Source organism: Pocillopora verrucosa, chromosome 1, assembly GCF_036669915.1.
Source record: "Pocillopora verrucosa isolate sample1 chromosome 1, ASM3666991v2, whole genome shotgun sequence".
NCBI lineage: Eukaryota > Metazoa > Cnidaria > Anthozoa > Scleractinia > Pocilloporidae > Pocillopora > Pocillopora verrucosa.
In genome coordinates, this window is record NC_089312.1 from 18,617,323 (window position 1) to 18,639,175 (window position 21,853).

Below are 21,853 nucleotides of genomic sequence, written 5' to 3' on the forward strand. Positions count from 1 at the left end.
ACGTTCAATTTCTCCCACTGAGTTGCGCATCAGTTCAACTTGTCATAGAGCATTCCTTCCTTTCGCTACGCACGCGTAAAGAACAAACTATGGAACAGAAAACGGAATGTTCGAACTTAAAAATGCATCTACAAGCGCGCATTGTCAAGGTGATGGGCGATAACGTCACGGGGTACTTTCAAAATTACTTTCCTAGAGCTATCTGAAGTACTTCTGAAAAACTTCGCTCTTAATTTCATGTACGCTATGGGCCTTATTCCAATTTTACTTACTGTAATCGGAAATTTTAAAAATACTAGTTAAATGCCGAAATTACACATGCTCTGCAGGCTGCCAATCACCTCCTCTTTTATATCTATGTCAGAAGGGAAAATTGTTCTATAAAGAATGCTCCATTTAACGAGAGCTAAACATTTAACACAAGTGCACAAAATCTTTTATTATTATTATTTTCTGTAGCCCATTTGCGAGAGCTTCCGCACAAATAAAGCTCTACGTTAAATTAAAAACATAGACGATTTCTTGTACGACACCAGAAATTCCAGCAAACAATCCACACTACTTTCTAAAAGCCATTTTTTAATACCTAACTTTTATCTTCTACTACTTTTGATCATTCTAAGTAATAATAATAAAAAAAAGACTTTTAAACTTTTGCCGACGCTTTATTCTCTTGCGGGGGAACACAATAGAGGTAAATCATCAAAAATAAAGGGGAATAACAAGATGAAGTGTCCACACAATAAGTCGAATTGGAACACGTGCTAGTATGTCAATTTATGGAGCATTAAAGTTTAACATAACGGGTATGTTTTGCGTGGCAGCATCATGACATCATGACGCGGGATGGCAACAGCAGCGCACAGGCATCCTCATCACTTTCACAGGTAGAAGTAACAATATCCTTTCTTTGAAACGAAGTCTCCCGGACTGGTGGAGTGTTTTGCTGAGTTTAGCTGGCAGTTATGACCCTGTTTAGTATCCACATCCTTTAGCTGGTCAGAATACTTTTCCGAGCACTTAAAATTGAATGATTGACAGTTCTGATGTCTCATGCACACCATGGCGCACGAGATCTCGCTTGACGTCCACAGTCTCTTAATCTGATGATTGAGTAAGATCCAGTCTTTCCTTACAGTTTTGAAGTAGGCGTGAAGACTAGATGGAGATTCCATTGGGCCTTGGTTAGTCTTCTTTGGAGACTTACGGTCTGAAGTCTTTGATACAGGACTTGACGCTATTACTAATGCAGGTGATTCAAGTATAGTTGAGGATGACACCAATAACGGTGACGTCATACTAGATGACGATAACATCACAGCCATTGATGTAGAAATTTCAGGTAAATGCAATGAGGAGGTTGGTGAGGGTTCGGTTTTACTTAGAACTTCATTCCCGGGAGTAGTTTCTGGTAATAAAATGCATAAGTGAACGATAAACAATTTGAGTTTATCCTTTCATTGTTTTGTTTTTAATGTAATCAAAACTATAACACAATTCTCGAACGTGATTGTGTATCACCAGCCAGATTTGAGAACTAATTGGACATTGTATGCGCCATGCTTGTAATTGGACAGTGTAATAGGACAGTTAAAGAGGACAGAACGCGTCATATGCGCGCACCGTTGTCTCGCATTTCCCCGAGTTAACAGTTGTTTTTTTTAATGAAAACGTAGAACCGATGTCTAGTTTCTTTCTCAAAAATTGTTATAGTTTTGATTAATTGGTAACAGGGCTTCGTGTCCAATTCTGTCTGTAATCATACTCGTGATTAACAAATCGGACTCCCGCTTCCCGGTCGTCCAATTTTGTCAATCACTCGTATGATTACAGACAGAGTTGGACTCCACTCAGTCCTATTACCATTATTAATAACATTAGATCCCAGCATTCCAGTCTCCCCGTTTTGACTTCTTCGTCGATTAGAAGAATGCATCATATTGTAATCATATAATAACAATAGAAATATTTCTTAATAAAAATAAAAATAACAATAACAATAACAATGATGATGATAAAACTTTACTCGCTCATGTATTTTACAACGCAGAAATGGTTTCGACGAAACCTTTTAAGTTCAATTAAGGCATCTACAAAAATCATTCTAAAAGTATGAAATTTACTTGTAACACTGGTTCTTGGAAGCATCAGAAAAGGGGAAGATGTCCACAAAACCTTATTAATTTGGGTTGACAACATGGTAACTCCAGGCACAGAGGCTGACGTCATCATAAGCACTGAGGACGTGATAGCAAGATGTCTGGAGGTCATTGCTCTATCTGGCGTCATCAAATCATAGCGTGACGTCATAACAACTTTCGATGAAGTTGTTCCAAGGGAAAGTGGTCTCTTATTCTCGCGTGAAGACCACACTAAAACATAAAAGATTAACTGACATGTTAAAAATAAATTTAAAGTTGAAGCAATCACTTAAAAAAAATTCCTCAAGAAATATTTTTCGACGCATTACAAGGCAGATCCACCTTAGTTTAACAGTTAAGTAAAATGCACTAGGAAAAGCTTTTTAAAAGAGTGAAAATTTGTCCGGAGACGAGATTAACACTACTGATGAAGATTATGAAGTGGTTGTTTACAATGTTATAACAGTAGACGTCTTTTACACGGCGACGAAATAAATCTTAATCTTAAATCATACTTAAAAGTGACTGAACAGTATAACTACCTTATACATAATTCATTTGATTTTACGCTATTTTAAATATCGACTGATTAATTACCTTGTACACTGACAGAGGTCAAGGCACACGAAACTGAGCCGCATTGTTTAGTCTGTGTTGTCTTTTTATGCGGTGGACATTTTTTTGTCGTTTTCTTTTGACACCTTCCACGTGATCTCTGACCAATTCCGCACGTGGGTGAACAAGTTCCCCACTCTCCCCTCTCTTCTGAAAATAATTCAGCTTAAACTCATTTCAAACCAACTACAACTTCCGACTAAAGATGTTAGTCAGCATGGTAACCGAATTTTATGGCGAGCGAAGTTGTAAGCAGGTTAAGTAAGATTGAGTCTATATGCCTCCATATTGGATTGGCAACATAAGTGAAATCTGAAGCGAAGAAAACAATGAGGGGGAGAAGGTTGGGAAGAAATATTACCTAGTCATGATTTCTGCTCGACCACTCTCACCTCACTGGTTTGAAATTCTCACTACTACCTACTTGGTACACTTTTTCACTCGCTCCAGGCTTTTCTCGATCTGAACAATTTCAATATGGCGGCTACAAACTCATCTCGGAGTATAGTGCACTCGAACGCCAAAAAATACGCTTCTATGCATGCTAATGAAATATTTAGAGAGTCAACGCTTACTCGACAAGTTGTAACGTAGAAAAGGAAAATAATTTGTTTCAATGGACAATTTGTCTTTGTTGCTCTTGTTCATCACTAGTGGAAACCGACGGCAAGAGTAATCAGTGTTTGAATACGTATCTCTGAGAGCCATGATAAGATTAAGCTCATGATATCATCGATTCACTCTTGCAAATAGTCCTTAAACACAAAACAATAAATATGAAATGAATATCCTGGAAATTCTTAAAAAATCAAGGCTAAAACTTAGGTTGAAAAAATAAACAAAATAAGTGATTGTCATATCCATTAATGTTATATCACAAAGTTAGTATACAATTTCCCGATCAAACCCTACCAAAATCAATCTAATTGAAAAATCAGTAGTACCATTAAGCTTTCACTCAAAGAGATAATTCTAAAGCGTTATTTTATAGTGGATGCAACATGAATAAAATGCACACATTGATTCTGACAACATATTTCCTCTACCTCTGACGGGAATCAATATACAAAATTCGGTTCGACAACTGATATATTAAAGAACCTGATCTCAAAGATATCCTATACAATAGTTTCACGTTTTGTGTACATGAAAGTGGTGAGAGAGAGTCATCTAAATCATAAAACTGTCAGAAAAGGACAATACAGTTATTTTCTCTACCTTCAACTTGCATAATTTGTCCTAAAAATTTGATGAATCTTTCAATATTCACTTTGTTTGAAACAAAATCGTCCTCAGAACCTTTTTTTTTTTCAAAATTTCCCTTTTTCACGCAGCCAATATAATTCTACACTTTGAAAAGAGGTAGATCAAAGACCAACGCAATCTTTCTCATTATTTGAAGCATTCAACAAACATTCAATTCTTTACTTACTAATTTTTACATGAAAATGAGAGAAAAGGCTCGCAATTTAAAAGAAACCATTCATAAAACTAAATACTTTTTTAAATGTTCTGTCTGAGTGGCTTTATTCCGCTAAAATCAAAGAAAAATAAATTTTTAATCATCCCCTTCTCTAATAGAGACATGGTTCCGGAAACCAAAGATTCGTTTAAATAAAGCTTCATATAGCTGCAAGCAAGAAACTAAAATTGATGGGAATTTAGGTTGGAAGAGTGAAAACAAATGGTAAAGATGAAAACAGTACCAGTGCTAACCTACATGGCCATGAACTATATTGTTTTTCCAAACCAGCCATTACCCATACACAAGCAGCTATCAAAAATACGAATCAGCAAAACAAACGCGTACACAGAGCCTTCCTTACAAGCATGAATTTTCTTTTTTTATCTCTTTCCTTTCCACAAAAACTGATGAAACATTTCAAATCCAAAACCGGTTCCACACAGGATCGTAAATGTCTGTAACAACAAATTTTTATAACCAAAATAAAGAAAAGAAAAGTTTGAAGATCTTAAAGATTTCGGTAGTACTGGAGGTGGTATAACCTCAAGGGTCGCGCCAGTACGTAACATAAGGCACCCTAAGTTGTTTTTCCTGTTTTCAGCTTCATGAGCGGCTTAAAGTAATGAAGAAATAGAGACCTTGAAATAATTTGTCCCTGGACGTAAAATGAGCGAATTCGCCTCAAATAACAAAAGAAATTCCTGACGGAAAGATCCTCACAAGCAAAACGCCCTGTACTGGCCTGGGTTTAGAGTATACACATTAGGATTAAATGACTACGAAACAGACTCTTGGCTCTTACTTTTTGTCCTTGCAGGCGCTGAGACAAAAACGCACCACAACCAAAGTGCGAGAAATACTGGTATTAAGCGATAAATCTGTGAAATACGAAGAGAACCTGCCATAGAAACCCAGTTACCACATTCGAAATTTGAAAATAACTATGGGCAATCTCCAATCGCTTTTCCTTCTCTTGCATCGAGAACTCACCGCTAAACTGTCATACAAATAAGTTTGCCAACAGTGCTTTGACATTTATATGCACCGCTATTGGTCAACAGCTCCACTGTCACGAGCGGTGTGATCGAATTGACGTTTGAATGAACTGTAATTAACGAAATGTCCTCAGATGTATACCTGGTTACGATGAATGTGATCAGAAGGTGATTAAAAAAAAATAATAACAAAGCCAAAATTCCCGGCACGGGCACGATCTAAATGGACTAAATGCATAGCAGTCAACCACTTTAATACAATGTTCCCTTAGAGGTTCTTTCACACTTCTTAAGATCATTAGATGTATGTTTAGGAATGTTGAGCGATGCCGAAAATTACGAATTTTAAGAGCTTGTCAATGTGTACCGTAAGAATCGCTAGCTTTCGACACTTCGATATCATATCTGACCTTACTGTTTTATGGTAGGCACAAGTTCGATAAGTTCATTCGCTAAAAGATCATCGTAATTTAGGAATCGCTTGACTTTTGTAAACAAAAATCAGGTTCGCCTGAGGTATTCTGTGAAAATTCAGTTCATATTTCTGACTGACGGGCATGGTCTCAAATAGACTAAATATACCCGGCCATCAGAAATATTCACCGAATTACCCCAGAATACCTCATACAAACCTCTCAATAATGTTTGATGCTTGCTAAGATATGTGAAGCACTTCTAAAAACTATTTCGGGTTGTAAGTGAACTAATTTTCCAGGCTTGCGGATACCAAAAAATCGCTAGATCAGAAATGTGTACAACTGGCGGCTGTGTGCACAAGCTCTGAAAATTCGTCCATTAAGAAAACCAAAATAATTTTTGTAGAATCGTTTGGCATTTCTAAACAAATACCTGTTTGAAAGAGCCTTTCAATGCCTATTGCGTGGAGATTTCTGACTGCCGGGCATTTGGTCCATTTAAGACCGTGCTCGGCTGCCCTGCGGGCATTTGGACACCGCTAGAAAAGACTGCGAAAAAGGAAATAATTCCTTGCGATACCAATTAGAAGCGAAGCAATAAAAGGCTTAAAAAGCATTGGCTAAAGAAAACAGGTATGAACTACGTCCGGAAAACGATTAAAAAGTCTCTCTTTGAAAAATTATTTTTACAATTACATGCCTGAGGGGCTCAGAGTACATTGTACACCAAGCCAAACTATATAGGTGCATACCCCGCCTTGAATGTACTAAAATAGCTTCTACGTGGTTCTTTTCAATCTTAAAAAAGTTCTCTTTGATCGAATTCTGATAATGCATAAGAAGGCCAATGTTAAAAAAAGTCCCACATGTACGAAATATCATTTCGCAAAGCGCGATCTTGGTGAAACGATTTGAGGAAAAATTAGGACCGTGTGTGTGTGCGTGGGTGGGTGTGTGCGCGCTGGGGCGAGACTATTCTCTCTTCATTTTCGTTTAGGGGGGACTATAGGTCCCCCTGTACTCCTTCCCCTCAACCTTTGTTCGCCTTTTACATCTAATTTCACAATATCCAGAAGACAGTTTAAGGCTTACGCGGTAGAGAGCTGTTCTCGTTACTGAGTTAACCTCTGAATGGACTCTTTTCCATAAACTCCTCCAATCAAAAAACTTGTCAAGGAGAGAAAACCCTTTAGCAAGAGAGAGAGAGAGAGCGGTCCAAATAGTAACCATTGAGAATTCTATGTCAGTTTAGCACACACCTCAAGAGAAGTGATGGTCTGAAATTGTTTACAATTACAGATGTTTTGTGTGATTCGGGCGATAGCATATAATCTTGGTCGAACACATGCTTTTCAATTTCTCAAGGTTAAAATTACAATTTCTCGCCTGAAACGGTACCTGGCTAGATGAAACGTTGATGGAATAACAAATAAAAGATGCAGCGCATTGCGACAGAGTGTAACATCTGCTCACTGACTGCAGCTTAGCAATTCAAAATAATTTTACAAACTAAAAGCAAAATGAAACCTTAACCTGAAAACCACTCTCAACCAAACCTTGCCATTTTCCTTTGAAAGATATATGGCTAGAGCTGTAGAAAAAAAAAGTTCCCTGGCCTAGAATTTTTTAAAGGTAAAGCAATTATTCAATGTCTTGTTCTTCAATTAATTCAGTACTCGAACCTTGGCAACCGAGGTAAATACAGACTCCATTCGATTCGATGAACATCGAGCTGCAATCTACGTATGGGAATAAAATCTGTTTCCCGTGAGGAAAAAGTCAAACTTCCGAGGAACACTTTGAGTTTCTAAAAAAAAAAAAAGGGCTATCTTTCGCCTTGAACAAACACGTGTGCACAAGGTTTAAATTAAATGAAGATGTTGTGAAGTAAAATAAAACGTGAAGATATATAGATACAAGAATGAGGCAAAAACTTCGGTAGCGCAAACACTTACTTAGTCAGGTGTTGGAGTAAGGAGAATTGTAAAGATCTATTCTTTATTGCAGTAAAAAAAATTGATGTTTCATCAAAAAGATAATTGCATGATATACCCATGTCACTAATAATTATATGTCCTAAAGGTAGGCGGGAAATATTGGACTTATCTGCAGGAAATATAACCACTTCATTTCTTACCTAAAATTTCATACGTTTAGTGTATGTTTTAAATACCGCAACTCTTCCGGCTTCCAAGAACAATTGGTATACTTTACAATCAAATATCACAAATGTAAATGGAAAAGATATAAAAGCCGAATAAATACTGAAATCTCACCCTTCTTATATTTCTCCTGCTTGGCTTCAAGACCTAGAACGAAGAAAAAAAAGTATATCGAGACTATGCACACGAATTTCATCGAAAAACTCCCTTCAGTTCATTTTCTTTTACCAGGGAAAAAAATCATTTCAAAATCTCGATCTGACTTTTGGTTTTATCATATCTACCCACTGGGAACGATTTATCACCTATTGCCTAAACAAACGATAGGGATCCATTTATTTTTCAGCTAGATAATTAAAATTAGATGACTCAGGGCAATCAATATCCAGCGGTACAAATCATACAGCGCTGGCCATCTGCCAAATGTATATCAAGTTGGCTGAAGTATCACTAAGCTACTTAAGCGTCAGAAGTTTTCTGAATTCTCTCGATGAGGTGATTAAAAATAATTTGCCTTTTCTGCCAGCCATAACTTAGGTTTCGACTGATTTGGCCGACCTCCGTCTGGAGTGTGGCAAGTATTGGTCCATCACTGACTCTTTTAGATATTTATTTTTGTTTATGAAAAAAGTCTTTACTCTCGATCGATCCATGACGCACATCGGGTTTTGGTAAGAACAAAATAACTTCTCATAGACTTTGCTTTAATAAAAGGAAGTCAAGACTAGTATTTTCGAGCAAACCGATTATCTTGAAGCATTAAAATCTAATTTTTCAGAATCTATCTTAATGAAACTTCAAACAATAAATGTATTCCATAGGTACATATGTATTTTCCGCTTTCCTAGGGTCAGCTTTCAGAAGCGCTAATTTAAAAAAATCATCAATTCAGTCAATTAGTTCATTCCATATTGCCAAACCTATCACCAAGTGTCTTTCCCCATTTTCATTTTTGGGAATTACCTCAAGGTAAAATATTAATGGTATCATATATAAAACTTGTCTCAGCAAAAGAGTAAGCACATTTACTTTCACCGCTGAATAAAGACACCGGCATATAGAGTCTGACAATGGTTGTTGCAATTGCCTTTACTAAGCTCTGACAGAACCTTTAAGAGAAGATATACTTATCCTGAAGAGAAGCTATTAAATTTTGATGCACTGAGCATAAGGAGTAGCAGTTCAACTTTATCAATCGTAAAGCGAATCCGTCTTCTTCAAAGCATTTGAAATGATAACTCTCCCATTTGCTCATGTAATACAACAGAAGTCACAATAGTAAACCAAGAAAGATGAAATCAGTTCCCAGAATATTTTCGGCGACAACACATATTAAGAAAGATCCACCTCTCACAATAGTTCTTTCATTGTGCATGTAGTAAAATTTTAGCACTTCTAGATCCGGGGTTTTTTCTCGGATATTTCTGTGATTCTTCTTTCCTTTTTAACTTCAACTTTTTTCATGCAGATTTTGCAACCCTCAAATGACAAAGAAAAAGGATTCGATAACACCCTACATTATATTTACAACTCCCCAACACAATACGATTAACAGCTAATCGATAACTAGTGTATCACGGTGTTATTTCAATCTCAGCAATCAATTTAATTTTTCTTCAGGACGCAAAAAGTGGTTTGCAATGATAGCAGTTTTACAAAAAAAAGAACAAGTTTTCACCCTGACTATGAAAAACTCAACAGGAAGTCAAAAGCTTGTCGTTGTTTTTCTTGTTTTGGCCACGTTTCATTTGCAAACACAGTTTAAAAATAGCTTTGGATCATTGCGGACCTCATCTTATTCTAAATTCTCGTTACTTCGTTACCCAATAGTAATGTTACCCGGCAACAAGATGCACACCGATCGACCAAAAGATAATAACTACTTTTGCTTCATTGGAAGTTAAATCCAATTAGTTAATTATCATAACCTGGTTCTCGCATGTTATTTTCCTATTATCAATCATGAACACAAAGCCCAAGATTAGATGAAGAGATTTTCCAACTGATACCAGGAAGCAATTACCTAAATCTCGAGATAAAATAACTAGCCAACCAACAGAAAATTGAGCGATGATTTACTTGAACCTCATGATGAACAAACAAAGCTCATCTCAGATAACTCCCCGTTCAGACCAGTAGAGGCCCTCGTCATAATGTTTGTCCTTCATGTCGGGGTTCTTCACTTTTTCATGGTGCAGGATGTGTTAGCGAATATTTCCCCTTGTTTTCGTAAGTTAGAAGTTCATTATGTCTCATACTTTGCTTAGTTTCGTTCCCTTTGGCTAAGAACAAGAGGAAATATTTAAAGGAGATTAATTAGCTAATGTTTACGACATCACAACAGAGACTTTTTCTCGAGACCAAACACCATGAAAACATTTATGAAATGTTTTCAAGCTGTAGAGGCAGTTGACATTTTCCGGTCAATCCCTTCGCATTTTCAACACCACTTGTAATTACTGCGCGAACAATCTGCGTAGTCAAGACTACACGAAAGCTAAAAAGGCTACGTATTTAAAACTATTTCTCTCATAATTCCCATGATACTATTCCTGCACCGTATTAGAACGATATTAGAGGAAATATATTGCATAAATCTTCAAGAAAACTTCATCAATTGCAGAAAGCACAGCAGGAAACATTCATTTGTTGAGGGAATACTATGTTTTTTTATCTTTGCTTTGTTTTTTACACAGCGTGATCAAAATAATCCATTTTTTTAATCTAATGTTGTCCTTTCTCCAGCCTTCCATTTTTTAAACAACAACCTAGCTCAATTCGAAAAATGGTTATAGTTATCCCTCATTTGAATAGTCTTTTTTTTTTTTTTTTTTTTTCATAGTCTCAGACTGGGGTCCCTGGAGCGCATGCTCTGTAACATGTGGCATCGGAGTGAGATATCGCACGACCGAGTGTGATTCTGGTAATCCACTACCGGGAGAAAAGCAAACTAAAGTAGAAGAAAGTTGTACAGTTAAGCCTTCTTGCCCGCAAGGTATCACGGATGTCATATACATACTGCTCGGTCTCACAAACTAATAGTGTTAATTTCGATTGAGTGTAATAAATCCAAAAGCAAAGTATTCACCAGGGCAAACCAGACAAAATGGAATATTCCACAAAGACGCGATGAGAACTCAAAGTGTGACAAACAAAAATGCCTGAAGCACGGAAAAACAAGGTTGGTCTTAGATTTGAATCCGATTGGTCGAGAAAGTTGGAGGAGTTTTCTGGAGCAATCAGAAGGCAAGGTTAAGCAAAATCAGAGCGATACTGGATTAATTTCGACACTCAATTGGAGATTGCTTTAATTATTAGATGAGGATACCTTGGTTATAATCGACAAAAAAAGGGGCGTACAAAAATTGTATAAAGTGCACTGCCCTTGAGGCGGTTCTTCACCCACTCTTTGATACATCATGGCTTCTGCACTTCTTGTTTTCGAGTATTTCTTGGGAGGTTTTGACACTTTTACCACAGCAAAACTACAGCCTATTAGAAACACTAAGGCTAATAATTATCAATTAGTATTAACCATATTGTATATTCAATAACCAGTGTTTTGTCACCCTGGCAACCCCTGAGGGAAAGGGATGGCCCATTGTAAAAGTTTTTTTTTTTTTTTCATTGTTTGGTAAAGAGAGCAGGGCTTTAAAAAGAAACCCTAAATGCCATTTACAGTGTATATAATAACATGGAAAACAAAAGCTATTTTAATGATTTTAACCTGATTGTTAACAGAGCATCTACACTTTCCTCCCCTTTGTCCCTTTCTAAGTATCAAGAAATCCCATGGTAGCAAATTGGATAATAAGTGTCTCAGCATGAAATGTTGCAGCAATTCTTCTCCTGCAACTCATTTGAGGTGGCTCTGGATGATTTCATTATTTTAAAACACCAATTCTCTAGTGGATCATTTTTTTTTTGCATGTTTCCTTATAAATGATGGCAAAAAATTGCTTATTTAATTTCTTTTCATGTTACAATCATTTTTCTGACATTCAATTCAATGCTGCCTTAAATAACCAAAAATATAAAGTGGCCCTGAACTTTATCTAAACTTTGCAGGGAGATTATCCAAACAGTAAACAGAGTTAGTAATTGAACTAAATTATAAATCCCCTCAACATCCATATAATAGTAAAGTGAAAAGGGCCTCTAGCGAAATTACAGCAATCAAACAAACCCCACGCCTTTAAAGTGGAGGTGAAAATAAATTAAGTAGAACACTTGCTACTGCTTAACCTATATTTTTGTATAGTAAAGCATTCATAAATTGAAAAAACATATTTTACTGTGGAAAAAAAAAATTAAACGCTTTAACTCTCAAGATCTCTTCAAAAATTCTTCTTACTATCTGCCAAACAATTCTCATTATGTCAGTTTGGAGAATTTGGATCATTTAGTAATCTTATAATTGATATTTTTCCTTATTCGCATCACTTGTCTGCATAACTTCGTATAGATATTGTAAGGAGAAATTCTGTCTTGGTCACTCATGGGAGTTAGAGGGTTAAGGAGCTACCTGCCTCTCACTTTATACCTTTCCATTGTAGGTATTAGGTATAATTTGAAGAATTTTATCTTCTATTATTTTCACAGGCACCACAAGTGGGTCCCTTCTTTTGTCAGGATACTTCAATGCTGCTATGCAAGGCCATATGATCAAGTCTGCAGTTGTGTATAGCATAGCAGAATGTGGATTGATGTGTTTACAAGACTCAAACTGCAAGTCCTTTAACACTTGTTCTGGGAAAAGTGAACTCCTCTGCGAGTTAAATAACGCTACTTATGATGAATATGGAGAAGATGTTCTTTCAAAATTTAATTGTTCATATCACAGTGTTTTAAAATGAAGTATATTTCTTGCTTTTAACTCTTCAATACAACATGCTGATATCAAAATTGTAATTTTTTTTGCTACCATAGTTCAAAAGGTTTTCTATAGACCAAAGCAAAGGTCTGTTTGCCAATAAATATCACCTTAAATTTAATATCACACACAGCTGCCTCTGTTTACACTAAACTTTTCAGAGCATTTTCTCACTGAAAAACAAGTTGTAGTTTCATAATTGCTAGTCCTTCAGTTAATTGGAAGTTGATGAAAATCTAATTCAAAGACCTGTCTTTCAAATTTATGATAAAACATTAAATCTTGACAGATGTAGTTTTACCTTTCATATGGAACTCCATCTCAAAAAGAAGAAATAGGTCAACCATTAGGTAGATAATTTAACCTCAGATGATGAAAATAAATTCACCTATACAAATCAAACTGCAGCCCAGGTGGAGGAGAAAGGAAAAAAATTATATACCCTTATTCCTTGGGGAATTTTAGACCCCCTTTCTCTATTTCATGTTCTTTATTTGGCCTTCATTTTCAACAAGCTGAAATGGAGAAGTAATTGCCAACGAAACCATAAAATTTTTACCTCAGTCAAAAGCACATAAATGTCCTAATTCACTTCTTACCTCATATCTAGATTCCTCTTGACAGTTTTCTTAAAATGCGCTAAAAATTGACCACCTATGCCACCAATTTGAATAACTCCTTGCAACCTCATTGCACATAAATAACAACTACCAGCATTCAACTGAAATGGCGAGAACCAAAATGCACAGTTCACAAACAGCTGTTGTGTTCAGCATAGGCCTCTCCACTTTCATTAAGCTTGTTGCTCCTGTCTGGGCCAAATGTGGCTCATACGTATGCCCCGGCCAGCCATGTTGCAAGACGCAATGGGTTACGTCACAGATGGTAGCCAGGTTGCTATGCAATAATCAAAATGGCAGCATCCATTGTCAAATTCTTGATTCACCTGAAAAGTTAAGTTACTCTTTGGAACCTCAAAACGCAGCCATAGTCAAAATTTCATGTATGTTTTGGAATGGCGGAGATAAAATCTAGGTGGTTTCTGAAGTATCCTCCTCCTTTAAGTACATTTAATTTTTAAGAAACGAACACTAATTTCCTACCTTTTAACGGTGTTTGTAGGCTTTGAAAAGCAACATATCAGTTTCTCTGCCTTGTGTTTCTACGAAGTTTGTTTCTTATGACAAATAATTCCATGAATTCGCAAGGTTTCCTCCGTAAAGTGATTTATTTGTTAAATGCTGTTTCCTCGTGCGCTATTAGGGCGTGCGCCATGTTGGATTTATCCAAAAGAAAAAAGACTGGGAACAAATATCCAAAACTTACTGGACAAAAGGTAACCAATCAAGGCGAAGAAAGTTGGTTATTACTAACACCTAAACAATCAGATCCACGGCTATCTTTTAGGGAATACATAACAAATGTTATTGAGTAACTCTGTTGTGTTTGTGTGGCCTCATTTGAACACTCGAGAGGGCTAGGGGAGGCGGGCGATTTCTAAGAAGTTACTTAAATCCTCATTTGTGTTTCACGTTTGAAAAACTGTTTTGAAGCAGTCTCCCAGCCTCGCTCGTGCGCACATAAGGCTGTGTAAAGTCTTTTTTGACATGATTCGTGGCATCACAGCAAGAACGAAAACTGCAAGAACCTTTTCCATCCAAAAACAGATTTATTGACGTTTTAACTAAACTCGAAACAACTTAAATGGAATCTCAACTTGCTTCAAGACTCGGATTTATTACAACTTACGATGTGTGAAAACGTACTGACACATCTACTCGGCTTTTATCACGAGAAAATGATGCATAATCTGAGTGGAAACAAAATGGGAACAAATAAAATGGGGCTTTAGTCCATGAATGACGAATCACGGGTCAAAGTTTCAGAGCGGGCCCTGAGCGAAGGGAGCGGGTCTTCCTTCCCTCTACTCAAGGCCCAAGTCTTTTGTTTTGGCATTTAGTATTTTGAATTGTTTTTCTTCTTTACACTGCATCTAAAAGAAAAAAACAATATGCCTCAGAAACTTTCAGAAGTTTCCGAGTTCGACTCGAAGCACATCAACGCCTGTTTGTATCAGACCCTGATTTTCTAACGAAAACAGCCTCATGTGTCAACTTTCTTCTTCCATTTTGATTTCTTCTCTCTCCCCATTCTTCTTCCCTTCATGGCCGTTGGCCCAGGGCTGTTGGTCAGCTGACATCAGTAAGCAAAAGAGCAGCATTCCCACCACATATATAACAAAGGTTACCCAAAATACTGTGCGCCACTCTTCAGCTTCCTTGTGTGAGGAACAAACAAAAACATTCGTGTCTCGTGTACTTAAAAGGACGCCAATGGAAATGATCAGATTAAAGAATGACAGTAGAGCTGGATTATAATAGCAAAAAAAAAAAATTGACAGATTCATGTTGAATCCTAATAAAACTACAATTAGGTAATTTAATATTATCAACTGAGCTAATAACGTAAATTGGCCACCGTAAAGAGTTTCAAAGCGTTAGCCCTTCGTCATTCCTCTTTACAAGGAGAGCATCCAAATAGATTGGAAAGGAGCCCAATTCAACTTCTTCTGGAAAGCTGAATAACCATCGTGCTCCTCTTTACGAAAAGAGATTGGACATAGGGACCGCACTAAATCCGCCAAACGCGGATGTTTGTCTATCGCGCATGCAAATTATTAACCCACCTTATTAACTGTGATATAGCCAACCATCATTGGACTTAGAAATCCTGTGATCGTTCCCACAGTGTTTGTTAGGCCCATAATCACGCATGCGTACCGAGGAGCTATATCCAGCATGTTCACATTGTAACCAGAATGCATTAGTCCAGAGGCTGCAACCCCTATGCACATGCACGTGACCGCAACAGTGGCTGTGCTAGCGTATCCTGCGGCCAGGATAAAGGTGCCGGCCCCCATAGCTCCTGGTAAAGGAAATAAAAGGTCATGTGTAACAAAAGGGAAGTGAGGAAAGTAAGTATCATTTGATGGTCAAATTAGGCCTTCGACATCTGACTGAGCATGCGCACTTATGATCAGTTATCCAAAATTCTATTCTGCGAGATAACAGTTTAAGTTCTCTCAGATTCTTTCATTTTGTAGCGACCTAAATTCAGAATATGCATTGCTACATGCACATTGTGACTTTTAGAGTCTTTATTTTCTAAATGGAACTTGCAATTTCTCATCAAAAGAAAACCAATAAATTTGAAACAACATTCAAATCACTGAATAGACATTTATGGGCGTAAACCACGCCTCTGGCGAACAAATATTCGACAAATGGGTCATGATTGTTACCCACATTTCTACCTAAATGTAATTGAGATGAATCTTTGAAACGATGATAATTTAAAAAATCACAAAAAATATTTTTCTAACCAACAGCGAAGTATACTCTTCTGACTGATTTAGTACTTAGTCCTCTCCTTCGTAACAGATCGGCTGTGATGCCACCGAAAGGGCCTGAGAGAGACTTGACCAAAAAAGGAGTGGCTGCCAAGAATCCCATCTAGTGTGATGAATATGATATGATTAGTTACAAATCGAGTTTCCATGAGAAAAAAATTAAAAAAACATGATTGTTATTTTTTCTATTGCCTCGAAGACGAAACCTCTTGAAGCAGCATTTTTATATAAATCGATTTTCATTTACGAAGGAGAAATTGTTCATATTCGATTCCCCAGCAATAAATCATGCAGTCTAAGAAATTTGACCAGTTCTATGCTATATGCACAAAGGGCTGCAAAATGTCTTCATACCGTTTGTATATCAAAGTGTAAAATGTCAAGAAGGAACATTGGCAGACAAATGAGAATTGTGTACAATCCCCAGTCTGACGCCAGGTTACCAAACATAATTCCCCACACGGGTACTGAGGTCAGAATTGACTTCCATGGTATTGACGCATCGCCCTAAAGAGATGATAAAGAATCTATGATTGGGTGAAAAAGTATAACATCTTCTCTTTCCTACTATAAGAGTCCGCATTACATCAAGAGCCTGATTTAAGCAGAGTGACCACGATTAATCCAAATCAACTCTCGTAATGTGTTTGGCTATGAATAGCAGCCCACGACTCGCAGCTAAAAATACGTGTCACACTTTGTTTACAGAGTGTTTACGTACTGTTTATTGTCCTAATATCTATGCGGGGGATATGATCTGATTTGTTTCAGCTGATAAGGAGAAGAAATTATCGATCGAAACATGAATCCGACTCTGACTTCCGCTAAGGTCGTGCAAACGTCAGTCACTACTACCGACCGCAAAAGTCTCAGGACTACTCACATCTGGATGACCAGACCATACAAAGAACTGTTACTCCTGGGTTCAAATCACTTACTGTACATTTCATCCTGTTGGTTCATTTTTTGCCAACCAAGTAACCAGGAACTAACTCATGTACCAAATCAGTTAATCTTTGCTAATCCCTTTTTTACATTAACATTAATAAAAATAGACCCTACATGTACTCTATCAAAGCTGCTCTCAATGTAATTTTTTTCATCCTCTGATATTGTGGGATGATCAGATGGTGATTCGTGAACAATCAATTGCCAGGCAACAAACCACAGAATACCAGCAGCACCTAAAATGTAAGAAGCGAACTTGGAAATGGCTGGAAAATGATTTATATCATTTGATACTCAATGTTTTAATTAAATGAGATAGGTAATATTAATCCATGAAGGCATGTATTTTTGAATTCGTCTTCCAAATTTACATCATCAGTGCGGATACCCTACCGTGGTACATAAGTGATTCTTATCAAAATTGAATTAGCAGTTTTTGAAATAAAAACCACGCATGGTTCCTTGAGCTTCGTGCTTCTTGTTCCCTGTCTCTCAACAGAGTACTCGCGGAACCCCTTAAGAGTTACACCAGAGCCAGGTTTTAATCGAATAGTTTGAAACAAGAGAGGGAGAGACCGGTTTAAATCTATCTTCATGGTTGCAATGTGACCATTCGATGCAAGATTAGTTTAAAAGAGTAAGGCTATGTACTCACCGAAACAATAAAACACCGAGGCCCAGCCTCCGTCGAAGCCGTATTTTGTTAAAAGTCCTGATAAAGGCATGGTTATGATGGTTCCCACGTGACAACCTTGTCAGAAAAGTAGAATATTTTCAAAATGATTCATTTAGATATAAAACTATCGAACCTGGGAGGAAGATGCCGCACAGAAGAGACAGACACATCAAACATTATTGTAAAACCCTCCACAAAGACAGACAGCTCCATCGAGTGTGAAAAAGTACAGTCCAAACGTTTACTTGATAAGCATCATATACTTATTAGCTAGCTCTCTAAAAGCGTCCATAGATTTCCCAAATGTTTATCGTTTACTGACCAGAAATTGCCATGGTAACAAGAGTTGTTCTCTCCAGTGGCGGAGCCCATTTACTCCAAATAGCGTGATTACAAGGAAACACAGCGCCCTATAAAATGGAAGTCAAACTCGTTAATGATGAAACTTTCTCACGAACAGAACACTTGGCTCGATGGTCGAAGGGTGAGCTACAATACGCTAAGAGGCAACAAAGAATCATCAAAATTCTGACAAGCAGTGTTCGTTTTTCCTATCAACAGTTATTTGACACCAGGAGTTGCCTCAAATTAAGAATATCATAATTATAGTTGAGTTGTGTTTCCTAGGATAGGGAGACGCAAAATCTAGGGTCAGTTCAGTAGTTGTCCCTGCGTGAAGGATGGAGCATATGAATAAACCGCAAACGTTGCTTCAAAAAAAAAGGCTCAGACAAAAGACCTTGGGCTGTTCATGTTGTCTTGGTTAAAAGTAAATCTTGAATCAAGAAAGTTCGCAAAAAGTTATGTGAATGGATAACTGACGGTTTTCATAACCCACCAGCATAAGTCCTTCTCCAGCTCTGACAGCAATCAGACCGTACACGCTGTAGCGCGTGGCCACTGGTGTCAGGAGTGTTAACATGGAGGCTAAAAAGATGGCGTAACCGAATATTCTCGTACCGCCTAACTTGAGAGCGAGGCAACCACCAGGAAGTTGCAAAAAGGCATATCCATAGTAGAATGAGCCCAGAACAATACCTAAGGGGAATTGGTGAGGGTAGAAGTCATTCGTTAAATGGAAAAGATAAAAAAATATAATTAAAAGGAGAGTTCAAGGCCACAGTAAAGTCAGAGAAACTACTATATTCCATGCCTTTCGGCAGGTCTACCATGCAGATTGTCTAACGACACAGATTCTAGAAATTATTTTCTAACAAAATATGGGAAAAGATAAAAGGCGATGAAAAGTCTCTCTCAGCTAACTAGATGACTGTGCAAGAATTTCGATCAAGCCTGTAAGAAACAGCTTTAAAAAACTGATGGAAGTTTGACCGAATTTTGAAATTTTCTCTTACCTTGAAGCTTTGAATCCCAATCAAACTCCGCTTCCTGAAAATTTATGATTAAGATGACGATGTGTCAGTCATAATTTATCCACAGCACAGTTTTTGAAAACAATGTAAGAGGATCGTCAGAAATTTGGAAAGCTTCAATACTTTGACTTCAAACTTTCGGATTGTAGGTAAGCTAATTTCAGTGGATGGGCAGCTTAAAATAAAGACTGTTATGTTGTTTAGCTCATGAACTGAGCTAAGAGACTAAATAATCTATCGTGAGAAAATTTGATTTAACTGAGGCTTCGAGTCAGTTACGAGATCTAGCAGTGAGAACACCCCCTTTGGGACACAATTCTTTTAGTGAGTAATATATCCTTGCAGACGACGTAATGTCGCAAAATTAATTTCACACCTACGTGCAGTCATAAAAAGATCTTCTCCTCCTTGACAGGTAAAAGAAAGGTAACAAAAATTAAAAACAACTTGGAAATTAGCATTTTTAGAAGGGAAATCCGAAAAATGCATGGTACAATTTTGATAACTAACTCATATCAAGGACATAACTAGCAATTTAGAAATATTCTAGAACGGCTTTAAGGCATGTGATGTTGTATTTTGTAATTATAAATAGTGAAGTGACTATTTACTTTTGATTCAAGACCTGTTCTCGACCGAAAAGAGAAGACAACATATTAATCTTTCATTAACCTAAAAATTAAGTGAAAAGGTAAAATAAACCTCGGCTTTTTTCCTGTTGATGAAGTAGATATCGATCTAATGAGAAGCATATAAGAAAAGGTATTTATAATAAAAGTTTACCGTGGTAACAGTGTATCCTCTCTGGTGAACAGTGTGGTTGTTGACCATTGCACCAATAGCGACATTCAAATTAACACGCAACGCATACATGTTCATAAATCCGAGAAAAGTCATTATGGCCAATATATAACGCTTTGGAAAACTATACACAGCCAGGGAAATTCTATTCCCCTGACGATTTGTCTTCTCCGATGGAATATCTTCATCTCCACTCACATTTTTTTTACACTTCTTTCCTCGCGTCGGACATTCACAGAACTGGCATAAAACAAGAAATCTTGACATAAAGCGAAAGCAAGCATATAAAGTGTTTAAAAAGCGGGTTAAACCCGACTCCAAGTCTCCCGTAGACTGAGCCATTAAAGGTGCTCTACGACATGATTTATCCCCCTTATATCCTTATTTCACTCAGGCAAAAGTTTTCATCATATAAGAACGGCCATGACCGCTTGTTGAAGGTGGCTATTTTATTTGTTACTTGCAGGTGATTTTTTAGTTCAACCTGTAGAGTTGAAGAATGTTGCCAAGTAACACACCTTTTGTAAACAAAACCTCTTCAAGTGAAACAGGTATTTCGAGAAATTTAGTTCTCAAGACATGTTGAAAAACTTAAGAAAAAAATCGAGAATTGCCTTGAAAAAATCAAATTTTGATAAAATGATTAAAAATCATTGTTTAACTCAAAGTTCATATTTGATATAGAAGCACGTTCAGTTTCACTTAACCCTTTACACACTAACATTAGTATGCATATCCTCCATACTGTAGTCCATACAGTTCCTAAGAAGCTAACAAGGAGAATTTCTTTAGCAATCAAGAGTTTCTTTAGTTGGTGATCATATCCTTTAGTCTCATGACATTAATGTGTGATTCAGTGGTGATATTGTAAGGAGAAATTAGCTACTAGTCACTCTTCGGGGTCAAAGGGTAAAGAATGTTCGTACAGAGAGGTTATGTAATAAGCATGGCAACATCTTCAGTCGGGGATAACGTATAAAATTATTTGATGATGACTGGAAATTTTCTCGAAGCAACCAGGGATTGTTTGCAGATGCAGGTGTGAAAATTCACTCTAAACTGAGCTAGTTACTATACTGTCAACGACCTTAATTTAAACCTAAGTTTACATTATAACGAGTTGCTTTCGTGTCTGCGCAGAAACCATATAAACCACAAGTAAAGTTTTAACTCACACCTGGACCACTAATTTCGGCGCTGCTTATGTTACGAAGAGGGGCTGCACTGCATTTATCTACACAATGAATCTTCATCTATCGGATAGGTTCCTGTGCTGTTTAAACAGGTATTCCAACCAGACTAGAGGAAAATAAGTAGGGGTGAGGAGAAAAATTGATACTATCATTCAGAAGTAAGGATTGGAACTTATAGCTTTAAATTCACGGCAGCGTTACCAATACACTGGGTACATCTACAGATTTCCATTATCTCAAAAACCAAATAGGTTTATTTTCCTCTTACTCCGTTCTTTTCTTTTCCTATCACAGATCCTCATGCCTGCAGTAAGACTTGTAGTAGACGCCCTCAGAAAAGCTTTGGGAAGCGTCCTTGGCCTGCGTTCCGAAACGATTTTTTTGGCCTGTGAATGACTTGTTCGCGTTCTGGGGCGTTATTATTAAATACGGGCTATTTTTTATGTGGTGTAGTGTAGACTATACCGTAGTTCGCCTAGGTCTCATAACATTGGACTTCTTTCGATAGACTTAGGAAGAATATACTTCTATAAGATTCAATAGCTTAAGTTTGCCAAACTTAAGCTATTGGCGGCCTACACTGATTATTCCGCTGAGTTAATCCAGGCCTGGTTTGCTGATTATAGACCTAAGGCGCAGAGCTCTGACTGAAAAGAGAGTCGTGTAAGTTGAGTGATATATGACAGCAGTTTGTAACAGTAGTCAGAGTTCATCTTGGCAGCCAAATGGGGCAGGGGTTTCAAAATGTTTGGATGCTGCCTTACTGACCCCCTTCCGGGCACAGCC

The 21,853-nt window shown here is 37.3% G+C and overlaps 3 protein-coding genes across 6 annotated transcripts; 1 reads left to right on the forward strand and 2 right to left on the reverse strand.

Annotated features, from left to right (window-relative positions):
* Nucleotides 1-616: 616 nt before the first annotated feature.
* LOC131788869 (uncharacterized) lies at nucleotides 617-5,274 on the reverse strand. 2 transcript variants are annotated; one of them, XM_066173460.1, is made up of 4 exons: nucleotides 5,024-5,274; nucleotides 2,739-2,906; nucleotides 2,124-2,372; nucleotides 617-1,408 (listed from the first exon to the last, which is right to left on the reverse strand). In XM_066173460.1, exons 1-4 carry the CDS (start codon nucleotides 5,124-5,126, stop codon nucleotides 882-884), a joined length of 1,047 nt encoding a protein of 348 aa, XP_066029557.1. In that variant the 5' UTR covers nucleotides 5,127-5,274; the 3' UTR covers nucleotides 617-881. The 2 variants fall into 2 exon arrangements, with proteins under 2 accessions (XP_066029557.1, XP_066029561.1); XM_066173464.1 differs by lacking the exon at nucleotides 2,739-2,906.
* Nucleotides 5,275-9,930: 4,656 nt separating this feature from the next.
* Nucleotides 9,931-12,650, forward strand: LOC131788808 (thrombospondin-2-like). Its single transcript, XM_059105905.2, has 3 exons — nucleotides 9,931-10,023; nucleotides 10,637-10,789; nucleotides 12,397-12,650. The coding sequence occupies exons 1-3, from the start codon at nucleotides 9,948-9,950 to the stop codon at nucleotides 12,648-12,650; spliced, it is 483 nt and encodes a 160-aa protein (XP_058961888.2). The 5' UTR covers nucleotides 9,931-9,947.
* A 1,734-nt stretch (nucleotides 12,651-14,384) lies between these two features.
* Nucleotides 14,385-20,308, reverse strand: LOC131788784 (vesicular glutamate transporter 1). 3 transcript variants are annotated; one of them, XM_066170417.1, is made up of 10 exons: nucleotides 19,857-20,308; nucleotides 19,056-19,089; nucleotides 18,539-18,738; nucleotides 18,023-18,110; nucleotides 17,680-17,775; nucleotides 17,139-17,260; nucleotides 16,431-16,583; nucleotides 16,050-16,179; nucleotides 15,354-15,592; nucleotides 14,385-14,660 (listed from the first exon to the last, which is right to left on the reverse strand). In XM_066170417.1, the coding sequence occupies exons 1-10, from the start codon at nucleotides 20,214-20,216 to the stop codon at nucleotides 14,592-14,594; spliced, it is 1,491 nt and encodes a 496-aa protein (XP_066026514.1). In that variant the 5' UTR covers nucleotides 20,217-20,308; the 3' UTR covers nucleotides 14,385-14,591. The 3 variants fall into 3 exon arrangements, with proteins under 3 accessions (XP_066026514.1, XP_058961861.1, XP_058961862.1); XM_059105878.2 differs by having other exon boundaries at nucleotides 14,385-14,945; XM_059105879.2 differs by lacking the exon at nucleotides 14,385-14,660 and adding an exon at nucleotides 14,778-14,941.
* Nucleotides 20,309-21,853: the final 1,545 nt, after the last annotated feature.